The sequence below is a fragment of the Sphaerodactylus townsendi genome, linkage group LG01 (assembly GCF_021028975.2).
Source record: "Sphaerodactylus townsendi isolate TG3544 linkage group LG01, MPM_Stown_v2.3, whole genome shotgun sequence".
Classification (NCBI taxonomy): Eukaryota; Metazoa; Chordata; class Lepidosauria; order Squamata; family Sphaerodactylidae; genus Sphaerodactylus; species Sphaerodactylus townsendi.
The window spans coordinates 30445014-30470296 of record NC_059425.1 but is presented as its reverse complement, the minus strand read 5'-3'; the positions used below and the strand labels follow the sequence as shown (position 1 = coordinate 30470296).

The 25283-nt window shown below is 44.1% G+C and overlaps 1 protein-coding gene across 1 annotated transcript; it reads right to left on the bottom strand.

The window, feature by feature from the left end:
• Nucleotides 1-1417: 1417 nt before the first annotated feature.
• On the bottom strand, nt 1418-24771 carry LOC125445113 (ERC protein 2-like). Its single transcript, XM_048517970.1, has 8 exons — nt 24704-24771; nt 9706-9791; nt 8941-8968; nt 7249-7290; nt 5943-5973; nt 4532-4562; nt 3065-3143; nt 1418-1913 (listed from the first exon to the last, which is right to left on the bottom strand). Exons 2-8 carry the CDS (start codon nt 9786-9788, stop codon nt 1419-1421), a joined length of 789 nt encoding a protein of 262 aa, XP_048373927.1. The 5' UTR covers nt 9789-9791; nt 24704-24771; the 3' UTR covers nt 1418.
• Nucleotides 24772-25283: the final 512 nt, after the last annotated feature.

Here is a 25283-nt window from a genome sequence, read left to right as displayed (position 1 = left end):
GCTTATGCAAAAGGAAGAAAAATGCCTCTCCTGGATTCTTAGGTTTAGATGTGCTTGTCTCTGAAGAACCCAGACATTTTCAGCCTGTGCTATTTCATTTAACAATGACAGTTGGTGCTGAAAATCTGGTCAGAGCTGGCTGCATACTTGAAGTGGACATTGACAGAGATTCTGGTTAGATTTTGATAGGAACATCCAATGATTTTTGAAGGGTTGCCAAAAATGTATTACAATGTGTTACTGACACTCAAAATATATTGCTTAAAATAAACATGAACAAAATATCAAAGGGCCACAATAAAGAGCCCCATAGTCTATAACACCGCAAAGCACATCAATAAGCAAAGTTGGGTGAAATAAGAATAGACATATTCTGCATGCAAATCTAAGGACTGCATGCAAGATCTTGTTTTTCTAGACCCTCTTTTCCTCATTTGAATTATAATCTGATGTCAAAAGTATAAGGTTCCCCCACACATACATACATCTAAAAAACCCACAAAACTTCTCAGCGTCTGTCCATTGTTGGGGCGGGCCAGAGTGGTGAGGCAGGAAAACTGGCCCCGTTTATGCTGCGGAGGAATTTTGCATGCCGTTGGAAGCCTCAGGAGCAACGAAGGGGCATTTCAAAAGGACCTCAACCTTTGCGGTTCAGGAAAATTCGCGGAGCAAAGCCACTGCCGCGGGGCGGCTCCTGGGCAGAAACGTGGCAGCCAAACTGCAGCACCTGGGGCTGTGCAAAACTCCCGATTGCATCGGGGCATTCCCCGTGCCAACAAAGGGGCAATTTCCATGTGCAAAATCAGCCAAAGCCTTCAGCGTTGGTCTGGCGCTCCGGGTAAAGGCGGAGAAGAACTTTACACACACATTCCCCATTTATTTAATAAGTTCAATTTCAAAAGATGTCCTTCCTCCATTCAGGACAGCCATTCACCTTTCCTCCCAGGCACGGGAGAGAAGGTTTTTCTCCCTTCCCTTAAAGCTGGCCCGACATGCTTCATCTTGGCCACTTCTGTTTGGGATGGAAAGTACCTACTCCTTGTTCTTTAACTGCAGAGAAATCAAAGGGGCAATGGGGGGAAAAGGTTTTACTCTGCTTCAAGTCAGCCAGCCTGCTTTTGTCCCAGGTGCTTCTCCTTGGGACACACAGTAGCCAACTGGGGAGGGGGGCTTCGTACCCCCATTTTAATCCAGGGTATGCATGTGCTAAAGACCTATGCTTTGAAGGAGGGGGACTCTGTTGCAGGCATTGGAGGCAATATGGTAGAAGAAAGTCCAAAGATAAGGGCAGAAGAATGAGATGACTGCCAGAAGTCTGGTTCAGACATAAATTTTAATTTTGTACAGTACCCCTCACATGGCCTCATTTATCAAGCCACCTCTATCTCCTCTCCTATCCAGCTATACTTCCCTCCTTTTTATCGGTTGCTGCTCAGGGTCTCCATTTCTGAGCTGGGCAGATCACTCTGGGTCTCATAGTGGGTCCGGTTGTGGCTGTGGTGGCTATGGTGGCTGTGATGGCACCGGCACTCGCCATGACTCCGGTGGCTTCGATGGTGCTTATCCTGGTGATGTTTATGGCTGCGCCGGACTTTGCTGTCGGCAAAGGCAGCCCCTTGCATGACTTCTGCTACTGCCTTGACTTTCTGGGCCTGGGCCCAATCATACTCTGCTTCGGCAGCCTGCTGGTAAGCCAAGGAAGCAATTTTCGAGACATAGGCCAGCAGGTTATCCTCTCGGGCCTGAGCTGCTTCTGCAGTTTCCTTGGCCTCCTCCGCCTTCTTCTGAGCCTCCAAAGTCTCCTTCTTGGCCTCAGCAGCCTCTATCTTAGCATGGGCCACCTCCAGCTTGGCTTGGATGGTTTCAGTGAGGGCTTTAGTCATTTCTTTCCTAGATTCAGGATCCTTGTACCTCTGAAAAGAAGCAAGAGGACATCAATTTAGGAAACAAATTCTGTGGACCCTGGAACCTGCCCTCCCAATGTGAGCCACCATACCCTTGCCAGGCTGCAAATGTGTGATTTTTCACAACTGGTTATTAGTGTCTGTCTGCTTTCTAGGTTTAAAGCAAACTGGAAGCAGGCAGAGATACACAGCTTCCAGGCCAGGAGTCTGAATTAGCTGAGTAGGATTTATTAAAAGAGCAGATATCTTGAAAAGAAGTCACACAGAACTGCCAAATGGAGTTCCAAGCTGACCCAATTTAAATCAATCAATCAAACAAATAAATAAAATTTTATTTTGATTAGAATAACCATTTTGTTTTGTCAACCCTTCGTTCAGCAAAGATACCTGTGCATCTTTCCTTCTTCCAAGAAGTCCAGGGGGGGTTTTAAGAGCAACTTCAGACGTGCAGAATCATGGTTCACATTGTGGCCACGCAGGGACAGGAGAGGGGATTAATGTTTCCCCAACATGGTTTTACTAAATGAAACCAGCAGTGCCAGTAGTACCTCTTTAAAGGAAAAAGACAGGCGGAAGATAGGTAACTGTCTTTTTTCCTTTGGAAGAACTAATAACAAGCATCATGGGAGGAAGCCAACTCAGGTTGGAACAATTAAACACACTCTCCTCCGCTGTGCAGCAGCAATGTGAATAATTGTCATGTGCATCTCGAATTTACTTTTAAAAGACACAGGAGTATCTGTGACCGTCTCATCAGAAGTTAAACATTTTGATTATGGAAATAGAAATAAGGGCTGTTAAGCACAACCCGTTTTGCTGAGTCATCCTATGGGGCTGATGGAACCCTACCCGTTGTGGCAGTCTTCGCAATTTCACTATTTCATTATTCTATCATATTACTAGTATTCACTATTCTATCATATTATCAATATTCTATAATAATGTTCTATTAATCTACTGCCATGTAAATTTTACATAAATATTTTACCCAGACAGGAGATAAGCTCCTTGGTGGGCAGTGAGCACACATAAATGGCCATCCCTCTGTTTATATGACTTCAAATTGGGTTAGAGATGGCATAGGTTGAGCTCATTCACTCGCTATTACTCAGCAGGATCTGAGGAAGCGAATTGCAAATGTGGATGACAGACCCACTTACCAGCTGCTCCCGCACTTCCTTCAGGAAGGCCATTTCAGTCAAGAGAGACCCAATTTCAGTCAGAAGTTTTTCTTTAGACCTAAAAACAACAAAGAATGCAAGGTGGCCCTCATTCCCAAAGGACTTTGTCAGGACTACAAATCCCAACATGCACCAGTTCCCGCCATCCTGGTTCCAAAGCGGGAACATGAGAGCCAAGGGCGGGGAAAAGAGGAAGAGGTGATTGGACCACTGCCGTTTCGAACCTGCAATGAATGCTGGAACCAAGGACGGGATCCTCAGTTCCAGCACCCTGTAGCTAGGGCGAGCCAGATCAATAAAGTTTTCCTTTTAAGTAAACTTTGGCCGAGTGGTTTCAGTCTTACAGACTTGACCAGTCAACGCTACCTGCGAAATTAACTTGTGTTCATGTTCATTCTTTAATGAATCTGCCCCCTTAGTATGTTTGGTCACAAAAATATTTCAGTGCAAGGACATCTATCTAATTTAGGATCATAACTAACTCCTGCGGAGCCTCTGGAGTTGCAGCTCATCTCCAGACTACAGAGATCAGTTTCCCTGGAGAAAATGGCTGCTTTGGAGAGTAGACTTTACGGCATCGTGCCCCACTGAGGTTCTTGATCTTCCCAGGCTCCGTTGACAGAAGTTAACAGAAACAGACAAGGGATCAGAGTTTCATGCATTTTGGATTAATCTGGGCATCAAAATTAACCACAATATTTAAAACAAAGTTGGAGCCAAATATACAGAAATTAGTATTTGACGCTATCTAGTAGAAGGCTTTAAGATCACGCAACTGATCTACAGCCACGAGATATCGTTATGCCACATATATCCACATTTATTTCCACACAGGATCCTTGTGGACTTCGGAATTCAAATTTTCAGCTCTACATTGAAAACTGCTCTTCTGTGACATCAGAGCTTACTAAGCCACTGACAGGCAGGATAACTATGGGCCTTTCCCCACTTACCTTAAGCCCCGCTCTACTTGAGCAGAGTAGCCCGGGGTCCCCCAGCACTCCCCACGACAGGGGCGGCAACAGCGCAGCCGCCCCAAAGCTGCCGCTGTTGCGCCCCCTCAGCGCGAGGCATCCCAGGCGCTCTTCTTAAGGCCGTGGGGACGCCTGGCTGCGCACCTGGGATGCCGCACGCTGAGAGCAGTGCGCGGCATGGGGGGATGGAAGAAAGTGGGGAAAGGCCCTCTACCCTCTTAGGCCAAGGGGAGCTTCCTGTGAGGTGAATAAATGGACATGATGAGTGGCAGGGTAGGGAATTGTCAGAGAATGCAGTTTTATTTGGGGGTCTTGCATTCTCCTGATGGCTACTTGGTAGAAAAATGCGTACCTTAAAAAAATGCCTCAACTTCAATCTCTATCCCATGAACCACTTGTTAAGATCACAAAGATAACGTAAGTATGGTTATTCATGCCTATTAATTGGGACAGGTACACTATTGTCACTGACCTGTTGCAGTGGTCTACATGGTAGTCTTTCTCTGGAAAGGAAAATGGTTACATAAATTAGGCTTCTAAAGCTAAGCCCCTTATTGTCATTATTATTACAAGGACCCAGTTTTGAATCCCTGGTTAACTGTGGGCCATTCTCACTGGCTCAACCAAGTAGAAGCGTATGGGGGAAAATGGCACCTGGAGACAAGCCTTCTCCAGGTGTTCCCCAAGCCCCCCCCTCTCCCCCCACCTCCCTGCAGCCCTGCATCTGTCCTCCCCAGAGCCTGGGGAGAGCAGAAGCCACTGCCAGCCTCCAGAGATGTGCTTTTAAAAGCACGGAGGCTGCGGGGGCAGCGCTGCGGGGCCATGCCCCTGATCAACCCTCCAGTGGTGGGGCTGGGGGGCAGAGCCATGCCCTGAACCCTGCTCCTGGCCTCCGTGCTTTTAAAAGCACGTCTCCAGAGGCTCTGGGGAGGGCAGAGACCAAGCTGCAGGGGCCCCAGAGGGAGTGAGAGGGTGGCCCCATCCCTGAGCCCCACCCCCAGCCTTCATGCTTTTAAAATCACGTCTCCAGAGGCTGGCAGTGGCTTTTGCTCTCCCCAGGCTCTGGGGAGGGCAGAGACCAGGTTGTGGGAGCCCCAGAGGGGGAGGAGGTGAGAGTGGCAGTGCCCCACTCCCATCCCTGGAGGCTAACTCCTGTTCTCCCCAGGGCCTGCGAAGGGCAGAAGCCGGGAGGGGGGCAAGGCGCCCCCACTGCCTCGTTGTCGGGCACCCTTGGCCTGACGTGGGCGGTGCCAAGGGAGACCGAAGACGATGAGGCAGCAGGACTTCCTGCTGCCTCACCATCTTCACAAAAACATCTGGTTACGTGGGGGCTGATTTTGCGCCCTCCACATTACTAAATTAGTTGCACACAGGGGCAGGGGTTACCCCTTGTCCCCAGGCAGATATGCCACTGCAACCAAGCCTACTATACAGTGCTGCTGGGAGGTTAAAATGGAAGGAAGAATTCTGTACACCACTTTGAGCTCTTTGGAGAGAAGGTGGTATTCAACTGTGATAGATTGACATGTTAAGCTAGAAATGCATCAGTTTTTTTGTAAATGGAGGGGAATATGTATTCGTGAATTTTAAAATTACCAGTTTTATTTTTGGATAGGCTATCTATAGTGTGACCCCTGTTATTTGTGTTGTTCTTTGCTTGAAATACATATGCTAAAAATTAAGAGAGAGAAAGCGAGCAGGAGGGGTTTGAGGATGGTAGATTTGAAGTGGCAAAGTTTACAGGGAAGCAAGGGACTGGGAAGTAAAAGCAGAGGGACCATGCTTGCCGGCTACATTGGCCAGTAGCTCCCAGCTGTTCTTTGTCTCGAAAGCAACCATTTGGTTGGTAATAGATGATGCGCCATAAGAATTAAGACCCTTACCTTTGCCCTGCTGCTGTTTCAGAAAGTGTACCTGCAAAAGACAACCAATTTCATGAGGAGTGCTCAGAAGGCACTTCCTGTAAGACCATAAACATTTCTTTAAATATAGCCTGGTCAGGAAACCAGCCAGAGAAGCGACCACAAAAGCATGGTGGGAAGGACTCTGGAACTGACCCTTTCAAAGTTTGGTGAGATTTGAGGGGCACAAGCATGGCTGAGGGAATGCTGTCCTTCTATTGGGTCATCTACTCACCTTTTCTATCTCATCTTTGTCATTTGAAATTTTTCTCTCTTTCTCACAATACTAGAACCAGGGGGCATTCATTGAAAATGCTGGGGGGAAGAATTAGGACTAATAAAAGGAAACACCAGTGTGTGATTGGTGTTTGGAATATGCTGCCACAGGAGGTGGTGATGGCCACTAACCTGGATAGCTTTAAAAAGGGCTTGGACAGATTTATGGAGGAGAAGTCGATCTATGGCTGCCAATCTTGATCCTCCTTGATCTGAGATTGCAAATGCCTTAGCAGACCAGGTGCTCGGGAGCAGCAGCAGCAGAAGGCCATTGCTTTCACATCCTGGACGTGAGCTCCCAAAGGCACCTGGTGGGCCACTGCGAGTAGCAGAGTGCTGGACTAGATGGACTCTGGTCTGATCCAGCAGGCTCGCTCTTATGTTTTTATTCATTAAGGAACCAGAACAGGTTGATTGGGTTCACCACATTTCCCCTCAGATCTGGCTCAGCAGCACCGTAAACATACATTTTGAAACATATATGCAGTGCAATCCTATGAATGTTTACTCAGAGGTAAATCCTGCTTTATTCTGAGGTGTGTTTTCAGGCCCAGCTGCAGAGCACCTATTGTGTTTGCAGCAGCATTCCAGTTTAATCCCTGTCCTGGGATCTCAAGAGTGCCAATCCTGGAAAAGATGACACAAGGCCTTGGAGACTCACTGGCAAACAGGAAAGACAATATTGGACTTGTGGGGTCAATGATTGGGCATGTATAAGGCAGATTTATGTATTCATACATGTTAAGAGTAAAAGAAAAGCCTCAAGAGATTAGGATTTTTAAAATAGTGCCATCAACACACATGGCATTTTACACAGCAATCCACAAAAAAGCAGGTCTCTTTCCCAATGGCCTGACACTTTAAAATTCTACACAGGAAGAAAACAGAGAGAGAAAATGCAAGGAGATAGAAGATATCCATACAGTTGAGTTACTTAGGCTTCTTTTCAGAAATGAATGAAGACTATAGAGTTAATCTTACGCTATTGGAAAACAAAACAGTACAAACTTACAGCATTTTTCAACTGTTGGTTTTCTAATAGCACCTTCTTCAACTGGAAGACAAAGGAGAGAACACAGTGTAGCTTATTAAGTTCCAGAGGGCTTTCCAGTTTATTTTCACTTGTATGTCTATCGTCCTATGTATGAGCTGTGCCAAAAACACAGACTGGTAACAAAAATAGAGCTGTTACTAAAATATTTGATGCACACTTGCAAATGTTACGAATTCACTGTTCAACCAACACCCCTCTTAGTCATTTGTGGCAGACAATATCAACTTCTCTTCCATTCTATTAAACTATCTGGCTTGTTCACCTGAATGCAAGTCTTATTTGGCCCAGCTGACTTGGCTAGTGGCTATTTATTTCAATATGCTTAGGTGTAACTATCAACTCATAGAATCAACCAGGGCAGCTGAGGGTCAGACGGCATGTTACAAATGACATGAGTTCATCATGGGAACTAGTTGGTGTCCTACAAGGGTTGCCAACTTATTGGGGTGGTGAAGGGAATCTGGGGAAACAGAGGGGTAGAAATGGCATTGCACAACACTGCAATGTCATTTCTGTCCACAACCTGAAAATGATTTCATTGTGCTCTGTCACCACAATGTAGTGATGTCACTTCTAGCTTTCAGATTGGTATTGGTACTGTAATTTATATACCGCCCTTCCCCAAAAGGCTCAGGGCGGTGTACAACATAATATACATCAAACGTAGTACATAACATAACAACAGCAATAATAACACAATAATAAGTACATAACATAACAGCAATACACCTACATAACAGCAGCAATAATCATAATACCAGATGGCAAACCAATCAAAGCATAACTGACATATCATAACATTTCAAACAACGATAAGCAACATCATAAATCCCAGATATCAAATAACAGAACATCAGAAATCATAACATAACAGCAAATATAGATGGTGACTTTCCTCTATGACTAAACTACACTCATGAGCTGAACATAATGCATACACCACTGGCTTTCCCCCCACCCCCTTTCTTTCTACTGACAAATTTACTGGCAGCAGGCAATAGATTGTCGCAGAATGCACCTGGAAAGCAGCAACTCAACATGTGGCAACTATAGGTTCCTAGTGGCAGCTCCATTTAGAAGTGATGCAGGGGCTCAGTAAAGATCAGGACTGCTGTGTGGTAGGAGGACAAGCTCCTGCCTTCTACCGGCACTGTTTTCCCAAGCTGAAATGGCGCCAGGGAAGCATTATTTCCCCCACAAAATACATACTTTGGCCCTGGTTCACCTGGGGTCCTGTGGAGCTGACAAAGTAATAAAGTCTGCTGTCGTGAGATGTTTTGGTTTGGTCTGAGTGGTCCAAGGGGAGCCCCGGGGGAAATCTTTATTTAATCGCTTGCAGTTGCAGTGGAGTCAACTCTTGCCTCCGGTGTAAGGAGACTGTACCCTGCCTTCTGTGGGGAGGGATTATAGCAATTGCTTTGCACACAAGAAGCCCCATGTTAAGTTTCTAGCATTTTTAGTTAGTAGGAATTCCCATCAGCCAGGCTGAGAAAGATTTCTTCAGGAGAGTTGTTTCCAGATCTGTTTAGATCGGCTTGGACTCAATGGACCAAATGGGTAACTCAGTAGATAAACGCCTTGGTAGGACGTAGAAATGGAATAATGAAATTATAATTGTTATAGAAATGGAATAATGAAATTATGACTTACCATGTTTTCCATTTTTGACACTTTTTCACTGGAAAAAAATAATTCCAGCTGTTAAAAAGGATACTAGATAAGCACAGGTCTGCTTGCTTCTACTGTAGACTTCAATTATTGTGGGTGATTTTTAACATGTTATTACTATTGCTACTATGTATTTATTGATTAAAATATCTACAAGTTCACCAAAGATTCAAGGCAGCTTACAAATGCATATACAAAGTACAATTCTACTAGCATATAGAAAAAGCATAAACAGCCAAATCTACATAAATCACCATGACATCTGACCAGATTTATGTCTGCTCCAGCAATCATCTACCCCCCCCCCCCCACACACACACTTTCTGAAACTGGCATCTTTATAGACCATTGGAAAACCAGAAAAATTCCAGTCGCCAACAGAACCAAAGGGGGAAAAAATCATATTTCCCTCAGTGAAAGTAGTTTACCTAGTGATTTGGTTGCCCACCTGCAGGGTATCTCTCAGAATTACGACTGATTTCAAGACTACGCAGACTAGCTGCCTGAGGGAAAATGGCAGCTTTGGAGAGTGGGCTCTATTGCATTATACCCAGCTGAGGTCCATCCCTTCCCTATACACTGCCCTTCCGACCTAGACTGTTCCCTTAAATCTCCAGGAATTTCCCAACACAGAGCTGGCAAAGCTACCAGGTGATGTTATTTACTTCCATACCATGAAAAGCCTCAACTGCCCATTACACCACATATTACACCATTATTAAATGGACACTGGTTTGCTACACTCACCTGTTGGAGGTCTTCTCACTTCCACTACAGGAGTCTTGCTCTTTGCTTACATTGTCCAGCTCAGGTTTAGATCGCCTGTGCATCCTCTAAGGATAACAAGAAGTTACTGGTCACAAGGAGGGCCACTTGTCAATTAGCTCCCAGAAGTCACGCTGTTTCTTCCCAGTTTGTCAATGATCCTAGTTTATTTATTTATTTATTTTATTAGTTGAAAAGTGGAGGAGCATGCACTTGTCCAAGCAGGTACCATGTAGAGGAGGAGGAAGAGGAGGAGTAGTTTGGATTTATATCCCACCTTTCTCTTCTGTAAGGAAACTCAAGGTGGCTTACAAACTCCTTTCCCTTCCTCTCCCCACAACAGACACCTTGTAAGGTGGATGAGGCCTGAGAGAGTTCAGAGAGAACTGTGACCTAGCCCAAGGTCACCCAGCAGGAATGTAGGAGTGCCAAATCACATCTGGTTGACCAGATAAGCCTCTGCCACTCAGGTGGAGGAGTGGGGAATCAAACCCGGTTCTCCAGATTAGAATCCACCTGCTCTTAACCATTATACCCTGCTGGCTATCACTATGGTTTAAAGGCCCCATATGTCTCAGCTGTCACTTGCCAACTCCAGCTAGGGAAATTGATGAGAATTTCAGAGTAGAGCTTGGGGAGGGCAGCCTTTGGGGATAGGAGGAACCTCAGTAAGATATAAGGCCATAGATTCCACTCCCCAAAGCTTCTATTATCTCCTGGGAAACTGATATTTGTTGTCTGGAGATCAGCGATAATTCCAGGCCTGTCAGGAGGCTGCCAGTTCTAGCTATCAGGTGGGGGTGTTAGGCTTGCAAATTTGTAACTGTTGAGATCACACACTTTTGACGGAATTATATGCACCTTGTAATAAATAAAAAGTGGTCAAATTTCATCATCCTCCTCCTTTTTATTATTATTTTGTTTAATTTCACAGCTGTCTCATCAGGATAGAAGTGTCTCTTCAAGCATGCACCACCCAAAAATAATCAAATGGCAGAGGTGAAACAGGAAACTAAGGAGAAAGGGTCATTGACAAAAAACAATAATGTTCTGTGAGGAAACCAACATGAAATCCCCACTGCCGATAATCGTATGATATGTAAAATATCCAGGTTTCATGAAGAACTCCCCACAGCTGAACTGCTGAACATGGATTCACCCCGGTTCTGGTGCTACCGTTCCCCCTTATCATGATTTTTAAGAACCTGCATAGAAGTGCACCTTTTTAAAAAAAACACGCACCAAATCCAGATTGGAGGGGAGGGGAGGATTGGAGGTCAAATGTATCCACATTTAATTTTCCCGCCGTAGAGAGTGATGCGGGGCCTTCTGGCCAATCAAAGCACAGTGGGCTGTGCGCAATGCGCACGAAGCCTTTTTTGTTTTGTTTTGCACCGGCGGAGGCAATGTGGCATTGTTTAAATGTGGGCACGAGGAGCAAAAGCTGTTTAAACGTGGGCACAAGGAGCAGGAGCTGTTTAAACATGGGCACAACTAGCAGAAATTGTTGAAACGTGGGCACGTTTTCGCACCAATTTTTTTAAAAAAAAGTTCCCACCCCAATACAGCACAACGACCAATCAGGACGAGGAAGGAAGAGCTGCTAGTTTGTAAGATCCATCCTGAGTATTTGTTTCTCTCCACATGTAGGGATCTTGGCTTTTATCTCTTAGCATGTAGGGTGCAGAGAGTATCAAATTAGTTTATGATCACTACAGATTTAAATTCAGAAGGTACATCTATGCACCTAAGTCTAACTTTTGTCCCAGCTTGGAACACCTAGGAATATTTTGAGACAGGTGAGTAACATCATAATTACCTATTGTGTGTTTTTCAAGCTGTGTGGCAATGGTCGGGTAATTTTAGCTCCTCGTATTTTGCCTGCATCTATGGACTCCATAGATGAAGGCAAAATGTTAGGAGCTAAAACTACCAGACTACAGCCACACAGCCCAAAATCCCAACAATAGCCAGTTAATTCTGGCCATGAAAGCCTGCCACAGTACAAAGTTACAGTTATTTCTGCACCTTTCTGGCCGTAACTCACCACCAAGCTTAGTAGTCATAGCTCATGCAACATTTATCAGCATGTTCAAAGACGAGACATTATTGAACCAAACTGAAACACTTCATTCATTTTCTATTTGTCAATGTTATTGATTTTTTTTAAAAAAACCTGGTAATATTTTAAATTATCAAAACAAGGATAATTTCTAAAATAAGCCAATCTAATCTATTTTAACTCTCCCTCTCCCGCTTTGTGGAAAAGCCCTTTGGAGTAGGTGGAGATGTGCTTAGGTGGTGTTTTCCCCACCTGCCTGACAATTCTGGATTGAGCTATAAGGCTTTACAATAGTTGTTTGGCAGGACTGTAGCCTGCCAGCAGTAGAAGAAGTGAATTAAGTATTTGCGTAGCCATCTGCCATCTCTTTCTCATATAAACATATCTGCTTACGCGAGCACACATGAAGAACTGGGGACTTTCCGAATATAAACAAAAAAGTGAGTTTACAGCTTAACTGCCTTACGAGGGAAGGGGAAACCAGCTTATTGCAAGTAAACTCTGTTCCACATAAAGATGATAGTAGATAGTATGTTTCTCTATCACAGAAAAAGCTTGCTGGACCTTCTTTGTTGTAGAATGCTCCGCCTGGGTCCTAGTGCCTACTCTAGTGCTCTCCCCATTGTTTGAAAGTAAAGACATATTTTGGCATAAATGTTCTTGTATAAAAGTACCATGTTCAATAATGCACAAAATAATGGTTTGGACAAAGGCAGTGTGTGAAGATTAACGATAATTCTCGTATTCATTTGGGACTGTATTCTAATACAGAAGCACACAACTTTCTCAACCGCTGTACCTCAACTGACTGAACTATCATCTTTATGTGGAACAGATTTATACACTTTGTGTCTGCCCCTTGGTGAATTTACATCCCTGTCAGGGCAGACTTTTCCTTATGGATGCCTTTTTCCTTGTCGCCACACTCACCTCGCAGCAGATGGGAGAAGACTCAGGTCTTTGAAGAGCAGGGAAAATTTGATCATTTCCCTGCATGCGCAGCAAGAGCAAAACACCCCAACTTTCATAAGGCTTGCTTCACATGTGCCTGCATTCCCCCCACCCTCCGCACTCCCCCTGCACTTCTGGGGGATTGGGAGAATGCCTATTATTTCCCTAATTTTAATCACATCGTTCCATCTATGCATAGAAACAATGATGGAATAAAAAAACCTATTTAATTAAAAAATGTTTTGAAGAGGCAGAAGAATGTGGCGACCCCAACAACTCGGAAGAAGAAGTGAGTGAACATGGCTGCTGCAGTCACGGCTCTTCCTTGCGTATAGCAAGAAAAACACGAGGAGAGCTTGATGTGGAACAGGCAGCCGCGGGACAGGTGCAGGGGAATCATGATATGCATAACCAGCCAATGCCTAATATGAAATGGCTGCAAGAACAAAAACTGGAGCAGGGATGTGGAAACCGTTCCCTGGTGCCTGGTAGTCTAGGGTGCACATGTCTGGCCCATTCTGTGGGCAAATGACCATGATGTGCTCTGTTGAGGATATCTCAGATATAGGCAGACAGAAACGAAATACAGAGTTTTGTTTTATAACTCATGAGGTTATATGTATGCATTGGACTTTGTGAAGGAGGCCCTTGTTACAGGTTTGTACCAGGCCCAGAAAAGTCATGCTTGGACCCCGTGTAGTTGAAGGAGAAGCTTATGAAGATTGACAGAACAAGGCCTCTCTGACTTTTTGCTTTGCGCCAGAATGTTGTAATTCAAGGGCACAGCCTAACAGATGTACCAGATTAGTTTGTGGTGAGTTACATGGCCAACATCACTCATTCTCAGTAATTCCAAGCTTAAATGCTTTGACTGGAGGCCAGTGTGGTCTAAACAATATTTTGGGGCTGACTTAATCTTAGCTAAAGATCTACTGAGGTATTTTTTTTCTGAATTCCTGTGATGACTGATGATTATTGTTTTTGCTACAGCTCTGCCCTATCTTTGCTTCTGTATTTCACGCATGCTTGCCTCTAATACCTTGTATATGGCTGTTGCTGCTACAAAACGGCAACCAGCTTGTATCAGCCTGCCCAGGTTGAGTATTTGTCTTTTTCCTGTGCAAGGTTGAAGGCCAGGGTGTGACTGGAGGGTGGCATTTTAGCAGGGAGAGCAATTGGGGGAAGTTGGCTGCTAGTTTGTAAGATCCATCCTGAGTATTTGTTTCTGTCCACATGCAGGAATCTTGGCTTTTGTCTCTTAGCCTGAGGGTTGTAGCCTGGAGCTAGAAGGGAGATCTCCTGGTGTCAGGGGGATTGTATCTAAGTGACTGAGATACATTCCTACCTCAATGCAATTTCTACAAGATATATGTAACCAGCCTGCTATATGTTACCACTGCTATTCTGGGGCATTCTTTCCTTGATCTTTACTTTGTGGCTTCACACACCAAGTAGACAACTAGGCTTTCCCCTGACACTTGGTCTCACGAGAACCGGGATTGTTTCCGTTATCTCAAGAGGGCAGGATGCCAGGTGGCTCTCTATCTCTATCTGTTGCTGACCTTGGGGTGCCTCAGCTCCAAGCTAACTCTTTCTCACATTTCTTGGGAAACTAAGAGAGGGGGGTAACATCAGAGTAAAGGGGACACAAAAGCCAGGTTTGCCAGAATTAGCTTTGTCAAGCTGGGTGCTTCGATGCCTATCAATAAACGCTACTGATCAACAATTACAGAGTCCATTTATTGCTTCAAAGTTCGAGACCTAACGCACGGTAGAGAGAGCAAGACAGACAGAGACAAAAAGACAGACATGCATGAAAATGTGCCAACCAACTGACAAAGATGCCAGTTTTAAAACATTTATCCAATTGCAAGAATCTACCCTCCCTGTAGGAACAATTCTCTGGCAGTACATCCAAATCCATCATTGCCTTGAATCACATTTTGGCGCATTTGAACCACTGCACATTAGCTGCCCCTCCCTCCCCTCCCTTGCATGCCACCCCTCCCCCTCCATCCCCTCCTTCTGCTAGGGTGGGTGGGCCATGTCCAGATGCCGGGGGGGGGCCCTCCCCTCCCTTGCATGCCTCCCTCCTCCTATTCATTTGTTTTTGTACTGACTCGCTTTTTTAAAAGTCACTTTGGATCCCAACTCCTTTTTAATTATGGCTTGGAAAATTCCTGGAGAATTGTTGGGGAGGGTGGCATCTGGAGAAGGGAGGGATCTCACTGGGAGATATAGTGCCATAGAGCCCACCCTCCAAACCAGCCATTTTCTCCTGGAGAACCGATCTCTGTAGTCTGGAGATCAGTTGTAAATCCAGGAGTTCTCCAGGCCTCACCTCAAGGTTGGTCATCTTACCATTTTGGGGTGGTGAGGGGGAAGCAGGATGTGACTGAATGAATGCATAGAACATTTACGAATGTGCAGAGGTTCAAATGCGCCAAAACATGATTCAAGGCAATGATGGATTTGGATGTACTGCCAGAGAATTGTTCCCACTGGGAGGGCAGATTCTTGCAACTGGATAAATGTTTTAAAACTGGCATCTTTGTCAGTTGGTTGGCACATTTGTTTTCCTGTCCCTTCCCCAAGATTGCTTTGCCACCGATTTTCATTTGAAGTGGATGGTTCTTTCACAAAACCAACATCTCATAGGAGTAGAATGCAAGACTTTATGGTAATGGCTGCAAGGCAGTAAAAGGTGGCGAGATATTGGGGGTGGGGCATTGAGCTGTCGCAGGAAGATGGAGCCAAGGATATCATGATCATATGAATAGATGGGGACAGGTTGGGCATGCAGAGAACAGAATGGAGGGGCTTCATTTTGGGTTCCCTTGAAATTAACTTTGCACAACTTTCATATTTGATCTCTGTGGTATCAGAACTTCAATGAGATAATTCTTCCAGGCATTTGTCAGGGTGTTGCCACCTTTTATTTTATGTACTCTTTTAAAATTATGTGAAATGGTACTTTTACTATTCACAGTAACAGGGATTTCATAGCATATCTACAATTGTTCTAACACCTCAAGTAAACCTTTACTGCCTTTCTCACAATATGTCTGATTTAACAAATTCTGCCTCACCAGAATGCAGCTTCTTCATCTCATAGTCTATCTTGACTAGATCATCAGAACTTTTGAGAAGTTTTTACAGAATTGAAGTGTTTACATTCGGTTTCTAAGGTGACCAATTTCTTGTGCCTGATTTTTCCTCTAGCACACAGTGTGGGAGTTGATAAAGCTTCTTAAATATGTGTTTAGCATTTTCCAGAGGAGTGACCAAAATATGTTTTCTATTATATTTGTTTTCAAGTATTCTGTGAGATGTAGTTTCATGTCAGGATGAGGAAGAAATCCTCCCATTGCAGAGAAGGAAGATATTTATAATTCATCAAGATAATTGGATAAATATTCCCTAACAAACCTAGGGCAGATCATAGAATCATAGAGTTGAAAGAGACCCCAAGGGCCATCAAGTCCAACCCCCTGCAATGCAGGGATACATAATTCAAGAACTCCTGACAGATGGCCATCCAGCCTTTCTTTAAAAACATCCAAAGAAGGAGACTCCACGACACTGCATTCCACTGTCGAACAGCCCTTACTATCAGGAAGTTTTCCCTGATATTTAGGTGGAATCTTTTCCTTCGCCTTAAACCCATTACTCCTGGTCCTAGTCTCTGGAGCAGCAGAAAAACAAGCTTGCTCCCTCACCAACATGACATCCCTTCAAATATCTAAACCAGAATTAATCCAGACTCTAATCTCATACCATAAATCAGTGATGGCGAACCTTTTCGAAACGGTGCCCAAATTGCAACCCCAAACCCACTTATTTATCACAAAGTGCCAACACAGCAATTTGAAGTTTTAGTTTAGAAAAACGGTTGGCTCCGTGGCATGCCTTACTCAGGAGTAAGCTTAGTGAAGCAACCGTGCAACGCTTCAAATGGGTGAATCACGATCCTAGGAGGGTTTACTCAGAAGCAAGCCCCATTGCCAGCAACTGAGCTTACTCCCAGGTAAAGGATCATGCCCAGGCCAGCCTAGATGTGTGTATGTGGGTGTGGGTGTGATTTTCTACCCCCCTCCCAAATGATGAACTCTGTGCGCAAGTGCCCACAGAGAGGGCTCTGAGTGCCATCTCTGGCACCTGTGCCATAGGTTCGCCACCACTGCCATAAATGAGTCCAGCAAAACCTGCCCCCATCAAACCTAGTCTTTCCAAAGGCAGGTTCTGTGGTTATGAAATAATATATATTCTCTAGATTTATATAAGCTCGTACTTCCATCCTTCATGCTGTCTATAATAACTAGTCTAGAATTTGATGCTGTGTAAAGTGCCTTTAGACCTTATGTCAAAACTGTGGGTAAGTAATCCAATAAAATTTCCTCCCAATACCTTATAATATCCCCTGTGGTAACAGAAATTACAATTTTGCAGGCATTCATTTATATTTCACACTGTTAAAGAACTGCTAATTTGTGGGCTTGCCCTAAAATTAATTGACCTGAGTTTGTTGTAGAACAAGTGCAGAAAGAAGGCTTTTCTGTATGGTTTTCTTCTGTCAGTTCTGGCCCCGTGCTGCTTCAGTTTTTCTGATTTCTGCTTGATGGGGATTCAGAAATCCAGCTTAAACTGTCATTGCAACACTACAGCTTTATATTGATATTTTAGGGCATTTTTTAAAAAGGGGGGATGTTGTACAGTCGCAACAATGACAACAGCACTGTCCATTGAAAATCTTCATTATTTAACAGCAGTGGCGTAGCGCCAATGGTGCCCGGAGGTTCAACACCCCGGGCGTGTGCCAGTGTGGGGGCGTAGGCAGACGAGAGCATGGGCGTGGCGGGGGCGCAGGGCATGCGCATGCCCCAGGCACAGTTCCCCCTTGCTCCGCCCCTGTTAACAGGCAGAAAAACAAACTGGCTTCACAACTGTTAAAATGCACAGGGTGCAGATATGTAGAAGAACCCTGTCAAATCCAATGCTTGTGGAGCATCTCCCAAGAAAATCAGGAGTAATTTGTATGTGAAGAAAAGGTCAGAGTATAGCTGCCAGCTACCCCACTAGGGGTAGCCCATACTTTGAGGCCATCTCCCTGGGGCCTTTTGAGCTGGTTCACTGGGAGACTTAGCAGCACAAACTTAAGTCTAGGCCTCTGTTGCTGGCAATACATCAATGTCATTTCCAAAACTCGCTGGAAGTTATGTCGCCATGTTGCTGGCAGCACATGAGCACTTTGGCATTTGGACAAAAATTCTAAGAGAAAAATGGTTTCTACCCTAGATTTTTTTCCCCAAATACCAGTTTCCTCATACTGTTAGTAACATAACGTCATTTCTAATGCACACCTGCACTGACATGTCACTGGTGACAGAGGCCTAGTCCTCACTTTGCTGCCAGTAAGGGACCCCCTCCCTCCGTGCCCCTTGGTTGCCAGGGGTACTTGGCAACCATAGGTAAGAGATTGCTGTACACAGGGTTCAGCCTTGGGGTATTCCTGGAGATTACTGTTGCCAGCTTGGCTGGGGAAATACCTGAAGATTTGGGGCATAGAACCTGGAGAGAGCAGGTTTTGGGGAGATGGGTGATCTCAGCGGAGTACAATGCCAGAGTTCACCCTCCGGATCAGCCATTTTCTCCAGAAAATTGATCTCTGTCATCTGGAGATCTATTGTGATAGCTGAAGCTCTCCAGCCCGCACCTGGAGATTAGCAACCCTCCTGGAGATGCTAGGGTGGGCGCTCAACTAGAGCTTCCAGCTTCAGCTTTGGAAATACCTGGATATTTTGGGGGTGGAGCCTGAGGAGGGTGGGGTTTGGGGAGGGAAGGGACTTCAATGAGGTATAATGTCAAAGAGTCCTCTTCTAAAAGCAGCCATTTTCTCCAGGCGAATTGATCTCTAGTGCCTGGAGTGTCAGGACCATGCCTGTCAGTACCTTGATGTCTCTGACATGGAGATCAGTTGTAATCCTAGGTGATTTCCAGCCACCACCTGGAGGCTGACAATCTTAACTCAACATGGATGCTGTGTAGTCCACTCTCAGAAGCTGCCATTTTCTCCAGAAGAACTGATCCCTGGGAATCAAGGGTCAATCCCAGGAGAGCTGCAGGCCCCACCTTGGAAACTGCAACACTAGTATCTTGTTTTAGCTGCTGTTTATTTGAAAAACTTTAAGCCCCTCTGCATTCTGTCTTGATCTGTGCAGGTACAACATTACTAGTCTTTCATATTACAATCTATTTGCTTTCCACTTAGAAGCTGGCAACCCTAATTCAACTGGATGAAGAGCTCTGGAGAACACAAAAGCTTGCACATAGGGTTGCCAACCTCCAGGCAGAGGACTGGAGATCTCTCAGAATTACAACAGATTCCCAGAGTACAGAAAGATCAATCCCGTGAAGAAAAAATGGCTCATTTGGAGGGCAGACTCTAAGGCTTTATATATCCTGCTGAGGTCCTTCCATTCCCCAATCTCCATCCTCTCCAAGCTTCACTTCAAATCTCCAGATCCCTCCAGAGTTGCCAGTCCTATTTTTTTTGTGCCATTCAAGTTGGTCTGTATGAAGTGTACTGCATGGCTTCTGCCATTCAAATTGACAGCCGTTTTTACATCAGTTACATAAAATGGCACAAAAACGGTACACCAATGCAAAAATGGGCACATTCAGACATCCCTAATTTGGCTGTTATATCCCAGTGGAAGTTGTAAACTACAGTTATGGTGTAGTGGGGAAGGAAAGGGACTACAATGTTTGTCTGCAAGTACAAAGAGGAAGGGTAAAATGCATTCTTTAAACACAAAGGAACAACACAAACACAGAATCATTATAGTTCTACAAATTAATAATCATGAAACAGCTATTGTATTACTTCTAAGTGGGTCGGCCTTCAAAAGATTTCACCCAGCACTCAGGCATATAACTGCATGCCCATAGGGAGGTAGAAATAACTAAGTTGAAGGCAGTAGGAAAAGTGAAAAGACCCAGTATGAGATAGATTGACTTAATTAAAAAGCCACAGTCTTTAGTTTGCAAGACTCAGCACAATCATTGATGATAGGATCAGTGGTGGGATTCAAATAATTTAACAACCGGTTTCGGTGGTAGGATTTACGGTAAATAATTTAACAACTGTTTGTTTACAAGCACCATTTTAACAACCGAAGTGGTGCAAACCTGCTGAATCCCACTACTGGATAGGATGTTTTGGAGATCATTATTTCATAGGGTCACCACGAGTCTGAAGTGATCAGGTGGCTCTTAGCACACGCACGACCAATCTAAATATTGCTAATCATAATTCGCCCTCATTACAAATAGTCATGAATGGTAGGTTGATTCAAACAATGTTTATGCATGCTCACGACACGTCTATTTGCTCATATAATTGCATGCGTCAATGTAACGTGATGCTACAGAGGGGAAAAGGAATCTCTATGTGGGGAGGGGAATCAGGAAATAGCATTTCCCCTTCTGTGCCAAGTTATAATCACGGGTTCTTTTTAAGAAAATACCTGCCTTGAAACTGGATTTGCTTTCCTTGGGTGAAAGAGGCAAGCAGATTGGAGTAAAGAACGTACAAGAGACAAAACATGGCTGCGAACTGCAATTGCGGAGACGGTGGTGATGGGATTGTGAAGGTCGGCAAAAGTTTTCATTGCTCCTGAAGGGTATCATTTAGCTTGACATCTTCACCTGTCCAGGCTTTACAGAGCAGGAGCCGCTTGCATGACAGTTGGTTTCCATAGCAACACCCCCGGTTTAACTGAGATCCCACCATTCTATAGAGGACTAGAACAGCAGCTTTGCTGTCCCACAAATATTAATACATCTTCCCCATATATTTTTTAAAAGGGCGGGGGGAGAAGAAGAGAACGAAAGCAAGGGAAATAATCAAGAAGTTACACTCATCAGTCAGAAGGCATTTGGTAGACCAATTTAAATGTGCATTCTAGAAGATGATCTTTTTTGTGACAATCTGCTTCTGGGATTTTACAAATCAAATGTTTCCATGTTCTTGATTGCAGTAAAATAAAGCTAGTGGATTTGTGGAAGAGTAAAAATGAATAAAAATGGAAACATATAGCAAGTGACTCAGTAATTGTAATAGTCTTGCGGCACTTTGAAGATTACTTTTAGTAGGATCGGCTTTCATTGGCCACAGCTGACTTTCTGGGTTGGCAAGGGGAACTCTGGTGCTTGAAAATGACTGTCAAAGAAAGGCATAACTTTGATATCTATTTCCCTCTTTACTGGGCCTCACAACAGCCTGGATGTGTGGGAGGCATTTTTTAAATCAGGAAAATGGCATGGGGAGAGTTTATCCTTCCACTCCTCAGCACCGTGGCCCAATCCAGACCTCTCTCACACACTGCTTTTTAGGTTCAAATAATATGTTTTAAATAACATAGAGTCCCAGTCACTGATCTCCAACCTTAACATAATGTGGACCTTAATCTTTAATATTAATAGAGTTCCAGGGGGCTCCCTGGTTATTGGCAAGGAACTGGAGTGGCCAGGGGTAGAGTTGCCACTGCCAGAACCAGGTTGGGAAACTCCTGTAGAATTTGGAGTCTGAGGAAGTGGAGTCTGAGGAAGTCTGAGTCTGAGGAAGAAAGGATGGAGTCTGAGGAAGAAAGTCTGAGTCTGAGGAAGTCTGAGGAAGAAAGGAACCTCCGTGGGGTACAATACCACAGAAACCATCGTCCAAAACATCAATTTCCTCCAGGGCTTCTTCTGGAGAAAGGCTACTGATCTCTGTAGTCTGAAAATGATCTGTAATTCCAGAGGATTCCCAGGTCCCATCAGGAGGCTGGTATCTCTAAAGGTGAGTCAAAGGCCCTTTCTGCACAGCACAAATAAAGTGTCTTGAAGATGCAAAGAATAGGTTTGTGGGAAGAACTCCACACAGCTTTTCCGGCAACACAACTTCAAAACATTTTATTTTTGTTCAACCTAGATTTTTCAGAAAACGCTAAATTAGCCATTTTTCCCCCCAAGATGGGGTTAAGACTTTTTCTCTTGGCTGTTTAAAGCTCTCACTTTTGGTTTCTCAGCTGCTCGCGCCCACCATTTTTTGCTCTCTTCAGGAAGTTCCATACTGCCACCATTTGCAGAATGCTTCCATGAAGTTTCATAAGAACATAAGAACATAAGAACTAGCCTGCTGGATCAGACCAGAGTCCATCTAGTCCAGCATTCTGCTACTCGCAGTGGCCCACCAGGTGCCTTTGGGAGCTCAATAAAGTTCATTAAAGTTCATTAATAAATTTAGTTTTCTCTGGCAATCCCGCGCACTTGTCGTTTCTAATTTTCTTTTTGTTTTAAATGAGATATCTTCAAAGAGACAACAACATATGAGAATCGGTTGCGATTCTGATATTGTGATGTCGTAGCTTCTAAGATATCTCATTTAAAACAAAAAAAGAGTAGGGAAAGACACATGCGTGGGATCACCAGGAAAAACTAACTTTATTAATGAACTTTATACTCTGAAAGGACACACAGACGAGCTGCAAGCAGAGGAAACTCCATTGGGAACATCCTGCAAATGGCAGCAGCACAGAGCCTCCTGAAGAGGGCAGAACATGGCAGGCACAAGCTGCTCAGTGGAAGCTGAAAGTAGGAGCTGGGGCGAAGAGGTGAGAAAAATAAAATGCTTTTCCTGCCAATGCTTTATTTGTCCATAGTATGCAGCTAAAAAAGCCAAAAACAGATCTTTTAAAAACATCTTCAAGACATTTTATTTATGGTGTACAGAAAGAGCCACGGAGACACAGAGTTGAAGAAACATTGGAAGACCTTTGGCCCAACCTCTGGCCCACTGAAAACATGTACAACTGGAGTATCCCTGACAGATGGCCCATGTAGACTTTCTGAGGCAGTCTGTTCCACAAAATTTTACTCCGTATCATTTGAACAGTTTGACTTACTGGCAATTTCTCTAGAAAAGATAACTATATTAACTACTAAATTGGAAAATAGCCATTATTCTCTGTATCGACAGGTTAGATTAATGCTACCCATTACATACGGGCCTGTTTTTGAAGTTTGTTTAGAAGCTTGGATTGGAAGAGCTCTTGCTGGGATGAGTTACAGAGACCACAGCTGGAAGAGCTCTTCCTCGGATGAGTTACAGAAACCACATACTGGGAATTCTGAAATATTGGCAGAAGCTGTCAGTTTGCTCCTGGGCACAATCAAGAGTGCTGGTTATAATCTATACGGCCCTACATAGCTAGGGGCAAGTCTGTGCCCATTTTGCTGAAATGAGGTAGGTGAACCCCATGTGCAGGGCCTTCTCCACTGCAGTATTGCTGCTATGGGATTCCCATCCCAAAGAAATTAACACCAAGCCTGCTGAGTTTTAGACACAGGCACAACACATTTTCATTTTGATAGCTGGAGAGAGGACTTTTCACCCTGTCCTTATATTGAATATTTCATATCCTCTCTGGCTTTGATGGTTTTCCCTCCTGTCATTCTGGGATTTTAGAAGAAGAAGAAGAGTTTGGATTCATATCCCCCCTTTCTCTCCTGTAGGAGACTCAAAGGGGCTTTCAATCTCCTTGCCCTTCCCCCCTCACAACAAACACCCTGTGAGGTAGGTGGGGCTGAGAGAGCTCCAAAAAGCTGTGACTAGCCAAGGCCACCCAGCTGGCATGTGTGGGAGTGCACCAGCTAATCTGAATTCCCCAGATAAGCCTCCACAGCTCAGGTGGCAGAGCGGGGAATCAAACCTGGTTCCTCCAGATTAGAATGCACCTGCTCTTAACCACTACACCACTGCTGCTCTCTTATTGACAATTTTAATTGAGGCAACTGGTTTTTGTGACCTTTCCAGGCCGTGTGGCTGTGGTCTGGTAGATCTTGTTCCTAGTGTTTCGCCTGCATCTGTGGCTGGCATCTTCAGAGGTGTATCACAGAGAAAAGTGTGTTACACACTGTGTCCAAACACACTCCTCTCTGCGATACACCTCTGAAGATGCTAGCCACAGATGCAGGCAAAATATTAGGAACAAGATCTACCAGACCACGGCCACACAGCCCAGAAAGCCCACAACAACCAGTTGAGTTCGGCTGTGAAAGCCTTCAACAATACATTAACTAAGGCAGTTCTGAGAAAGCTGGAAAAGAGATTGTTGCCGGCTTGATTGGTATTTTTTTTGATAATCATTTGTCCACTGGGATCAATTATCTTTATTGATATTTTATTTTTTAAAAAACCTGCTGCGATGTTTTCTTAGCTGTTTATGATTGTTGTCTTTTTAGCTTTGTTACCCACTTCAAAGCCCTGATCTGGATGACCCAGGTTACCTTGATCTCATCAGATCTCAGAAGTTAAGCAGAGTTGGCTGAGAGAACACCATGGTTGCAATATGGCAAACCACCTCTGCTGGTCTCTTGCTTTGACATCATCCACTATGACTTGATAGCATTTTATACACACACACTTCAGGAGTGAATTTTTAAGAAAGGGTGGGATAAAAGCCGTAGTGGGATTCAAATAATTTAACAACTGGTTGTTTACAAGCACCATTTTAACAACTAGTTCTGCCGAAGTGGTGCAAACCTGCTGAATCCCACCACTGGATAAAAGTATTTTAGATAGATAGGATAAAACATTTAACTCCGATTGTAATCAATGAGACAAACAATGCCATCCTAAGCAGAATTACACCTTTTAAAACCCATCAGCTTCAATGGACTTAGAAGGATATAACCCGGTTTAGGATTTCACTGCATACGTAACAACGCATATCGCAGGAGGAATGTCTTGTCTTCTTTTTTTATTACTAACTGCATAAGGATTAAAAATGGAGTGAACATGCACATGTATTTAAGAAAACTGAATGAATTGAGGAAGTGAGAATTTAAACTGCAAGGAATAAAAGAATGAATAAAAAAGAATGGCAGTGAAAGAAAGATAAAAAGCATAGCAAATTAATCTATTACCAGATGCTGCTTCCAGTACAGGTATTGCCAAGAGCTATTTGGTTTAGGAGTTCAACAGTCAACGAAAATGGCTCTCCGACTGAACACTCTAGTTGTCCAGTACCTGAGAAGGTGCTTGGCAACCTGTTCTAACTAGGAATGACATCACACATAACATCATAAGGAGATTCAGAGTGAAGGAAGGTCTAGCAATTTCTGTGACTGAGATCAAAGGAAGTAGATCTTCCCCAGTCTGATCAGTTGCCTTCTACTTAGGCGCATTTTCAGTTTACAAAAGGACTATTATTTCTCTGTTCAACTCTTCCTAAACAGTGTTATTGAGAAATAAGATAAAGTTGCAAGAGCAAAGCTGTCAGCAACTATATAATGTCTTAGTTCCTCTGGAAGTTAATTAACAGCGCCATCCTGAGCAGGGTCTAACTGCTTAACTCAGATGAGATATCCAAAATAACTCATCTAGCCTTATTGCAATGCCTTTAGATTCAAAATCAAAATATATGCTTGGATTCTACACTTCCTTGTTATGCTACTTCATTCCCTATTCATCTGACGGAAAAATGAACCCCCATTCCTGCTCTGG